Here is a 9,953-nt window from a genome sequence, read left to right as displayed (position 1 = left end):
GCCCAGGGCGCGATCCTGGAGACCCGGGATCGAATCCCACATCGGGCTCCCGGTGCATGGAGCCTGCTTCTCCCTCTGCCTGTGTCTCTGCCTCTCTCTCTCACTGTGTGCCTATCATAAATAAATAAAAATTAAAAAAAATATATCTAATACTTAAAAAAAATAAAAATAAAAAAATAAAAAAATAAAAGTAAACACAACCGCATGTTTATGTTTCAGGTAGCAGATAGCTGCACATGTTGGGGAAGCCCCCCTCTGTCCCACCACTGTCTCCAGAATAGTCATCCCAAGGCATGATGGGGAGGGTTCTGCAGAGCTGCAGATTTTTCCAGACATTCCCCACAGGCTATGTTCCTTCCCATCCTATTACGGAGAAACCAGGGAGAGACTCGTTGGCAGAGTGTGGGCTTCAGAGGCAGAGCATAGCAATTTGTAAATGTTTATTAAAGGAGTCGTCCTTGGCAACCAGCTCTTTATCCTCACTCATGGAAAGGAGATTTGACCTCTCTAAACAAACTGACGCCAGGGGTGGGGAGGCCATGTAGAGTTTCCCAGACAGCTCAGTGCTCTGGTCATTGGATCATTTCACCCATTGGTTTATGAGAGACACAGGAGCCTTTTCTCCAACCAAGCATGATAACCATAGTTAGATTCAAGCATGGGATCATAGCAGAGAGGGCATCATAAAAGCTGGCCAGCAGGCACGATGTGGGCCAAGTTGAAGATCACAAAATGCCCCTGAGTAAAGCAGCCTCCCTCCCCCATAGAAAAAGCCCACACTGCCCTGCACTCCCTTCAGGAACACCTGAGGAGGTGCCTGCAGGTGTTCCGTAGAGGAGGCCCAGCTCAGACTTTCTGGGCAGCTCTTGCCCATCCCTGCTGGGAAACCAGCCTCTCACCACGGGCCTGGAACCTCACCCAGCTGGGCATGCCTCAGCTCTCTGTCAGGGCTCCAGGCGAGGGGAGGCACCTGGTTCATGTTCCCTGGAATGCCTGATCCTGTGAGTCACTGGCCTAAGCTCTGATCCTCCCTGACCACTTGTATTATAGCTTGGAGTCAAGTCATTGAGAGTCACAGGGTTGAGGACCCAGATGGCACTCAGAAGCAAGAAGTGGCAAAAATGACCCAAAGGAGGAAAGAGGCCTCAGGTTGATCAGTTCTTATAGAGGTCAAATCTGTATGGAAAGCTCTTATTTATCAGGGAAAAGAAGCCTGCTCAGTGGGTGCCCAACGCAGAGTCCTTGACCCAACGAGGGAACTTGACATTATGTGGTGGGTGTGAGCTTGGGTTGGGTTACCTGCCCCTGCTCCACATGCTCCTGGCAGATCAGGAGAGTAGGCTTCCATTCTCAGGATCAGGGAAAGCAAGCAAGCATGCTCTCTCTGCTCTCCACACTCTCCCCCACATTTGTCCTCGGGGTACACAGGCTTTGGTAGAGCAGATATTCTAAGTGACATTAGGGATTAGGGGTAGGAGTTGAGGCCAAGGGATTCTGTACAGCTGTGATCCAGTCACATCACCTGTTCATTAGCTCATGATATTTATTGAGCAGCCACCACATGCTGAGTTCCCTGGGGATACAGAGGTACACTCAGCCCTAACCCTGCCCTCCAGGACCTTCCAATCCAACCAGCTGGGCCCAAGAGAGCACTGGGAGGCTCACCTCCTGTCTTAAATTGATTCCTTTGACAGTGCCCACAGCTGCCCACATCTCACCATCCACATCAATGCCGAGGACACCATGGGTTTTTGTGACATAGTTGTACCCTAGTGAACACCCCCATCCTGTCAGCTCCGCTGTCCCTTGCTCCTGGTTCCTTGCTCAGGATGTTGGACTGGGGATGGTTGGGAGTCCCAACCTCCCTCGAATGCTCAGTGAATCCCTGTGAAACAGAAACATGACCAGCAGGCCTCAGGTGCTCCTGCCTTCTCCTGGGCACCTATGACTGGGGTCCACAGGCCCCTCCCTGAGTATCTTCAGACTCCCCTTGCTTCTAGGCACAGGGAAAAGCAGTCTGAAGAACAAGTGGCTTCCAGGAATCTGTCCTGACAAGGAGCAGGGAGCAGTCTGCAAGAGAAAATAAGGAAAGGTGTTTCCTATTCCTGTACTTGCTGTTATCTGCAAGCAAATTGAATTTCTGCTGCTCCGGGACATAGGCCCTGCTCACATCACATTGGCACTGAGTCTGTTGGGTGCAACCCCTCCAAAGCATCAAGATTTCTTGAGGCCACAGGGCACCCTCCTTCTGATCCCACCCCTTCATCACCCCCAAGCCCCCCTAGACTGGTGTGTGGTACACAGGTGGTCACTTAATGCTCGGGGAAATAAAGTCCTCCCAGAGGCGATCTCACAATGCCTCCATCCCCAGCAACAGAGAGCCCTGGCTGCACCCTGTCCCTATAAATGAAAGCACTGGATAGGAGAGCCCAGGAGTGGAGGTGATGGCTGCCCAGCCCGCAGAGCCCCTCGGGTCATTGCTGTTGTCGGTCCAGAGGTTCCCAAGCTGAACCAGTAAGGGGGCAGGCACTAGAAGGCCTGGGAAGCAGTGACCAGTCAGCACAGATGGCTGCACCTGGCTCAGGTGAGCTCCTGGGCCAGCCTTTGGGTTGGTGCCGGTGCTGGGGCAGGTGTGCCGGCTGCCCAAACACAGCTGGCCCAGCTCTAGAGCCACTTCCAGCAGCTGAGGAGGGGAGCTTCTTCCTCCCCTTGCAGCCACCTGCCCCCTTCTCCATCCCAGACACACCCACATTGAGGTGAGGCTGGGCCACTCTCATTCCCTGGAGCTGAGCCCGCGTAGCCTTCAGCCTGCCACACAGATCACAAACATCCAGGTTCCAGCCTGGTTGTGGGTGCTGAGCTGGTCCCTCGGGGTGGAAACAGCAGCTGACACCACGAGTTTCCTTGGTCCGCCCAGCGCTCCCAGCGCTCCGGGTGTCTTGCAGTCAGCGGGTCGGGGGACCGGCTGGGGGCTACCAGGGCCTCCAGAAGCCGGAGCCGCGGGGAGGCGCCGGCGGCGCGGGGGCAGGTGGGGGCGGCGGGGAGGGCATGGGCCGGCCGCAGGGGTCCCCAGCGCGCCCAGCGTCTGGGGCGGGGCCGCTCGCCCTCCCTCGCAGGTGCTCCAGCAGGCGAGCGCTCACCTCGGGCTCCAGGACGCGGCAGGCGGGCAGCACGCGGGCCAGGCGTGCCAGGCAGGCGCGGTAGCCCTCTCCGTAGCCGTCCGAGGGCGCTGCGGACCGACAGAGGGGTGAGTGCAGGGCGGCGCGAGGCGTCGGGCGGGGTGGGGGACGGGGCGGGGCACTCACCCTGCGTGCGGGCCGCGCGGTAGGACGCAGGCAGCTCCCGCAGGAAGCGCACGGTCATTTCCAGGATGTCCGCCTTCTCCAGCTTCGAGTAATGGGAGCTCTGCGCCCGGCCACGAGGGAGACGGGCAGAGACGGGGACAAACGAGACAGATCTCCAGCCGACTGCCGTGAGCACCGCTCTCCTGCCTGGGTGTCGGGCTCCGGTGGCCGGGGTGGAGCGGCTCCTCGCGCCAGCCCCACGCGGCCTCGGCCTCGGGCGCCGCGCACAGCCCCCTCGCCGGCTCCTTGCGCAAGGGCCCCTCAGCCCACCCGGCTTGCTCGATCTGCGCCCCGGAGGTCCCACCCAGGCCCCCGAGCGCCCCGGCACCCACCTCCCTGCCCAGCAGCGGCAGGATGAGCCCCTTGAGCTGCCTCAGGCTCGCGTTGATGCGCGCGCGCCGGCGCTTCTCCAGCAGTGGCTTCAGGCTCTGCGGACAGGCGCGGAGGCCGAGGTTACGCGGGTCACAGTCCGGTCCCGCCCCGGCCGCTCAGCCCTCTGTCCCCAGCTCCTACCTTGCGCAGCTCCGCCGGGTCCCCCGCTCTCCGAGGCACCCCCATGCTCGGCGGGGAAGCGGCACCGCTGCGGGCCCTGCTCTGGAGAGACCTGTGCCCTCGCGGACGCGAAGCGCAACCCCCCGCCCGAGGGGATGGCCGGCGCGCTCTGGGAGCCAGCGCCCGAGGGGTGCGCACCACGCCAGCGGCCTGGCTTTAAGGAGGCGGTGTCGCCCTGCCGGCCCCGCCCCGTCCCTCCCCACGGAGTCTGGCCGCCTGCGGGTCCCACCTCCAGCCTTTGTTCCTTCGCTGGGTAGGGGCGGGAGGGGGACGGCCGGGCCCCCGGGGTGCTGCTCTTGGCCTTCGCATCCCATCTGCGGCGGGATCGCGGGCCGAGGGCGCACCCCAGCACCTGCAGGGGTGTGTGTGGGCGCCATCGAAGCCTTGGCTGCGGTGAGCTCAGTCTGCAGTTCCTCCTCGACCAGCGCCGCCCTTCGAGCTCAGCGCCTCCCCTGAGCCCCGCCATAGGCCGGGGAAGCCCCCGAGCCTCAGGGAGCCCCCACGTAGGTTTCTAACCACGGGGAAGGACTGCCTCCACGAGTTGCTCCGCGACTGAAAGGCTGAGCTGGGAGAGGACGCCGAGGCCCGAGTAAAGTGTCCCCTAGCCGCTGGGAACTGGCTGGTCGCCGAACTGCCTATCCTGGTTCTAGTAACTCCATAGAACCATATATATTCTTCTATATATATATGTATATATATTAAGATTTTATTTACCCACAAGAGGCAGAGAGAGAGACAGAGACAGAGACACAGGCAGAGGGAGAGGGAGAAGCAGGCTCCATGCAGGGAGCCCGACGTGGGACTCGATCCCAGGTCTCCAGGATCACGCCCTGGCCTGAAGGCGGCGCTAAACCGCTGAGCCACCAGGGCCCTCCATAGAACCTTCTAGCGGCTCACCAAGTTAGGAATTATCGGGTTCTCCCGTGCTCGGTTTTAATTCTTTTTTTTTTTTTTTTTTTTTTTTATGATAGTCATACAGAGAGAGAGAGAGAGGCAGAGACATAGACAGAAGAGGGAGAAGCAGGCTCCATGCACTGGGACCCCGACGTGGGACTCGACCCCGGGTTTCCAGGATCGCGCCCTGGGCCAAAGGCAGGCGCCAAACCGCTGCACCACCCAGGGATCCCCCGTGCTCGGTTTTAGATGGGTAAACTGAGACCCAGGGAAGATGAGGCAGTCCTGGAGCCCTGGGCTCGTTTTCATTTCAACTGGATCCAGCTGTGGACAGTTGGAGTTCACGTGACGAGCGGGGCTGGGCGGTCCTGGGTGCCGGCTCCCCGCTGCCAGCCTCGGCCCCAGCGGTGCGCGGGGCCCGCCTCCGCGCCGCGTGGCCGTTGCTGTACCAAACTGGCTGGGCGTCCCCCGCCCATCTGCTCCGGGGGCCCTCCCCCAACCGGCTGGCAGGGCAACGGATTGCCGGGCGTCGGCGCTGCTGACTGCAGGCCCAGCAGTGGGCGGGCGGTGGGCGGGGCCTCACCGCAGGCGCTGTCCAGGGTGCTGGGTGGGTCCCCCGACTCACTCGTACTCCGAGCCACACCCCGCCGCTCGCTCCAAGTCCCCTTACCCCATGCCCCGCAGCAGGGCCTCATAAAACCAGTATGGCCATCAGGAAGGGGCCCGGAGCAGTCGGGGTGACGGGAGCTCAGGCCACCCATCCCCGTCTGTGTCACTCAAAGGACCAACTGGCCACCATTTATGGAGCACATACTGTATGCCAAGCACCTGTTACCCTCACCTCCATTAACTCCCATAACAGTCTTAATTATGAGAACAAAACATTCAACACATTTGACCCAGTAAGGCCTGGGAATGCCTGAGCCCCTGTCCCCCCTGGCATCATTGAGCCCAGAGTACCTATGGGCCAGCCTCCCCCAAGGTCATGAATTGTTCTTTAAAGGCTCAGAAAAGGACTTTACAGGGCACCTGGGTGACTCAGTGGTTGAGCATCTGCCCTCAGCTCAGATCATGATCCCTGGATCCTGGGATTGAGCCCTGCATTGGGCTCCCCTCAGGGAGCCTGCTTCTCCCTCTGCCTATGTCTCTGTGTTTCTCTGTGTGTCTTTCATAAATAAATAAATAAAATGTTTTTTAAAAGAACAAAAAGGACTTTACAGATTCCTTGGTGGATCACTGATGCCTCACATGTCCCCCCTCACCACACACACTAGTTGACTCAGCTCTGTGCCCACAAGACCACCCTATACCAACGTCTGCATCTTTGCTGAGAAGCCCTCATGCTAGCTCCTGGGGGAATGATCTGGGGACAAAGATTCCTCCTAGAACATCCCTCTCCATGCCTGTGGACCACTGTTGACTCCAAATTTTAAATTTCTTCTCCATTTTTCCCATTGTGTGAAGGACTTTGACCAGGTGGCTCCACCTTTCCCTTCAATCAAAGGATTCTGTAGGGTTTGTTTGGGTTTTTTTTTTTTTTTAATTTATTTATGATAGTCACAGAGAGAGAGAGAGAGAGAGGCAGAGACACAGGCAGAGGGAGAAGCAGGCTCCATGCACCGGGAGCCTGATGTGGGATTCGATCCTGGGTCTCCAGGATCGTGCCCTGGGCCAAAGGCAGGCGCCAAACCGCTGCGCCACCCAGGGATCCCATTGTTTGGGTTTTTTAAAGATTTTATTTAGGAACGCCTGGGTGGCTCAGCGGTTGAGCATCTGCCTTTGGCTCAGGGCTTGAATCCAGGATCTGGGATGGAGTCCCATATCGGACTCTCTGCGGGGAGCCTGCTTCTCCTTTTATCTATGTCTCTGCCTCTCTCTGTGTGTCTCTCATGAATAAATAAATAAATTTCTAAAAAAATAAAGATTTTATTTATTCATGAGAGACACAGAGAGAGAGACAGAGACACAGGCAGAGGGAGAAGCAGGCTCCTTTTGGGGAGCCCGATGCTGGACTTGATCCCAGGACCCCGCGATCACGACCTGAGCCATCCAGGTGCCCCAGATTCTGTAGGTTTTGTTGGTTACCTAGAGGAAGCAGTTTGTTTATAACCAGGGAAACAGGTAAGACCACCAAGTGAGCAGAGCATGGGGGTGCAGGCTTTAGGGAAGGGTACAGTGGGGACACACTCCACCCTGGTCCCTGCCCTTGGGTGGGAGAGATCTGAATGGGGCAGGTGAATGGCCTGAGCCCAGCAGGGGGATGAGAGAAGGAGGCCTCCTGGTGAGGAGGAAATTGACATCTGGAGGAGACAGTGGAGGTGCTTTAAGCATTTGTGTCACCTTAGGCAAGATACATTAAAAATAGAAACAGGGATGCCTTGGTGGCTCAGTAGTTGAGCATCTGCCTTTGGCTCAGGTCATGATCTTAGGGTCCTGGGATCAAATCCCACATCAGACACCCAATGGGGAGCCTGCTTCTCCCTCTGCCTATGTCTCTGCCTCTCTGTGTCTCTCATGAATAAATAAAATATTTTTTTTTAAAAGAAAGAAACAAATCTCCTGGTGCTTTAGTTTCCCCAGCTGCAAAATGGGGATAGTGATTGTACCTCTCTCATAGTGTCCCTGTGGAGATTAAATATGCAAGTGAAGGTGAAATTATTGTCTTTCCCTGTGGCCATTTGTATTCTGTGCTAAACAAAGTATGGACCACAGAAACTGAGGAGCAGACAGGGTGGACACGCTACAAATGCAATTCAAGTAATGAAGTAGGGAAATTTTAAAAAATATTTTATTTATTTATTTATGAGAGACACATAGAGGCAGAGACACAGGCAGAGGAAGAAGCAGGCTCCCTGTGGGAATCCGATGTAGGACTCGATTCCAGGACCCCAAGTTCATGACCTGAGCCAAAGGCAGACACTCAACCACTGAGCCACTCAGGTGTCCCTGAAGTAAGGAAATTAAGTGAAGACTCATCTGAAATTAAGGAGGAATGGACAGCTTCATCACAGGTAAATATACCTCCATCTTGTCATCTACCCAAAGCAGATCCTGCTGTTAAGAAGGCAGCTTCCGAACCCATCCTGGACCCACAGCAAATCCAAGCATTTGATCAGCTTCATCGTCTCCACCAAGGAAGTTCTGGGCTGGTTTTCCTCACAAACTCCCCTAGAATCACAGCAGTGAGAACTGCAAGTCATGTCGGTGGCTCCCAGGGTGGCCCTGCTTTTAACAGCATCTTCTGGGATGAGAACTTCCAGCTGTAGTTCATTGCCTCACCTGTGACCAAGCACTGAGGCCTCTCTGGGGCCTGGTGCTGGAGACCAGAGACAATCCTAAGGCACCCAGGGAGGGACCCTCCTATGACTGGCTTGGCCCTCTCTGCCTCCCAGCTTCTGAGCAGAGGTTCTGACGTGGTGGACTTTCTCCATGCTGCTCACAGGTGACCTCTATGGAGATGTCTGTATCCACAGTGGGATAGGCTTGGGCATCTCCTCTGCCTTGCAGCCATAGCAGCAGCTCATCACCCCATCTGGCCCTCATTTGATACATGAGGGTGTCCAGAACCAGGGGAGCCATGTTGGGAATAAAGACCATGAATTGCAAGAATTTTTAGTCACGGAGGAGGCACAGCTGAAGGGCACCAACGACAAGCGGTTTTAGCTCTTTCTCACAGCACCCCTACCACTTACAGGCCCTACAGTGTACCTGTCACTGGGTGTGCTAGAAGGACAGCTTTAGTGGGCATCAAGAGCCAGCTGAAGCATGGAGGCTGCAGGGATAAGATTCCTCCCTACCCCTGTCCACAAATCACTGGGTAGGGGTCCCTAGGCCCAGTCGTCCTAAGTCCCATGGAGGGAGCAAGGCGGTTCTGGCCCTTTGGAAGTGGGCAGAAACCCACCAGTCCATGCAGGCACAGCAGCTCCGTTTAGTGTATTCGTTTAGTCGGACACCTTGCAGCCTTGGAGGTAATTGTGCACAGCGCCACCAAGTGGCGGCCCCCGAGGCCCGCACTAAGACTCCCAGGGTCCCTGGAAACGGGTTCATACTCTAGCATTTCTACAGCTTAGGGCCTTCCTGAGCTGGGCCTAGCTTGGTGCTGGGTGAAACAGCCCAGGGCCAACACCTCACAGGGCTCCCCTGGGGAGGTGGGGGAGGGGAAGAGATAGGAAAGGAAGGACAGACCGTTTCAACTTCACCAGTGGTACTGAATGTGCTCTCACAGCTTCGCTGCCCCTGCCTTCTGGCAGTTGGTCCTTCTGTCCAGCGGCCACGCCTCCCTCCAGCTCCCACGAATGGCTTCCGGCTCTGAAGGTAGGCTGTTTTGGCGCCCGTGGATCCTCCTGGCCTGCTGCCATCCTGGAACCTTTGTGAGCCCTCAGGGAAGGATCCTGGCCCTGCTCTCCCAGTGACTGCTCTGGTGTATGGTGCATCTCCTCACTGCCCCCCACCCCCTTTGCATTCCTGCTTTCCCTTCTATCTGTCAGCCCCGAAGCTCCGCGTTGATTCCACCCACCCTAGACAGAGGCACTGGGAATCTCTGAGCCCCCTGGCCTCTGGACCCAGAAACCTGAGTGGCCCAGGCATTCCTGCCTTTCCTCCTCTTTCTCGGAGGACAGTTCTTGGGGCCTGGAGGAGCCCCAGAAGGCTGAGGGCCCAGCTCCTGTTGCGCCCACTTTGGCACAGACCCAGAACCCCTCAGGGACTTGTTTGGCCTGTTCCTGCCCCAGGGTCTTTGCCCTTGCAGCCTGGCCCGCTTACCACCCACAGCCCAGCCTACAACACCTCCTCAGAGGACCTTTCCCTGACCACCCCGCCCACCCCCCGTGGCCCCTACGACTCCCTTCCTAACCCCGTATTCCAGCTCTGGTGACACTGGTCACTCTCCGGAAGGGCGATAATTGTCTGCTGGCTTGTGTCCCCTGCGCCTGGAACAGCATGGAGTGGACACTGAGTCGATGAATTAATTCGAGGGCTCCGCTCGCCAGTGCCTGGAAGGCTCTCAGATTCGAACCGTTTGGCCTCCCTCCGGGGTCTCTATATGAGCTCAATCAGGAGCCGAGTCCCTGGGCGCACCTCCCGCTGTGTAGCCGGAGCTGCCCGCGGCCACCGAGGCCGCGGGGCGGCGGGGGCGGGGGCGGGGCCGGGGCGGGGCGGGGGGCG

At 57.5% G+C, this 9,953-nt stretch overlaps 1 protein-coding gene and 2 long non-coding RNA genes across 3 annotated transcripts; 1 reads left to right on the top strand and 2 right to left on the bottom strand.

The window, feature by feature from the left end:
* Window positions 1-425: 425 nt before the first annotated feature.
* On the bottom strand, window positions 426-4,464 carry HES2 (hes family bHLH transcription factor 2). The gene is made up of 4 exons (XM_072819887.1): window positions 3,858-4,464; window positions 3,677-3,772; window positions 3,306-3,405; window positions 426-3,229 (listed from the first exon to the last, which is right to left on the bottom strand). Exons 1-4 carry the CDS (start codon window positions 3,900-3,902, stop codon window positions 2,973-2,975), a joined length of 498 nt encoding a protein of 165 aa, XP_072675988.1. The 5' UTR covers window positions 3,903-4,464; the 3' UTR covers window positions 426-2,972.
* LOC140630178 (uncharacterized) lies at window positions 2,412-5,948 on the top strand. The gene is made up of 4 exons (XR_012027974.1): window positions 2,412-2,584; window positions 3,117-3,247; window positions 3,370-3,472; window positions 4,868-5,948. It is a non-coding gene; the product is annotated as an uncharacterized lncRNA (long non-coding RNA).
* Window positions 5,949-6,315: 367 nt separating this feature from the next.
* LOC140630179 (uncharacterized) lies at window positions 6,316-9,890 on the bottom strand. Its single transcript, XR_012027975.1, has 2 exons — window positions 8,976-9,890; window positions 6,316-7,958 (listed from the first exon to the last, which is right to left on the bottom strand). It is a non-coding gene; the product is annotated as an uncharacterized lncRNA (long non-coding RNA).
* Between the last annotated feature and the right edge of the window lie 63 nt (window positions 9,891-9,953).

The sequence above is a fragment of the Canis lupus genome, chromosome 3, assembly GCF_048164855.1.
Source record: "Canis lupus baileyi chromosome 3, mCanLup2.hap1, whole genome shotgun sequence".
Classification (NCBI taxonomy): domain Eukaryota; kingdom Metazoa; phylum Chordata; class Mammalia; order Carnivora; family Canidae; genus Canis; species Canis lupus.
The sequence above is the reverse complement of the archived record's forward strand: the minus strand, read 5'-3'. Positions and strand labels throughout refer to the sequence as shown.

What these genes read in the sequence shown, in the direction of transcription:
- HES2 (XM_072819887.1), bottom strand. Translation starts at nt 3,902, where the DNA reads ATGGGGGTGCCTCGGAGAGCGGGGGACCCGGCGGAGCTGCGCAAG. An exon ending in ACCCGGCGGAGCTGCGCAAG is followed by an intron (nt 3,773 to 3,857) that starts GTAGGAGCTGGG and finishes GCCTGTCCGCAG; the next exon opens with AGCCTGAAGCCACTGCTGGA. An exon ending in CCGCGCGGCCCGCACGCAGG is followed by an intron (nt 3,230 to 3,305) that starts GTGAGTGCCCCG and finishes GTCGGTCCGCAG; the next exon opens with CGCCCTCGGACGGCTACGGA.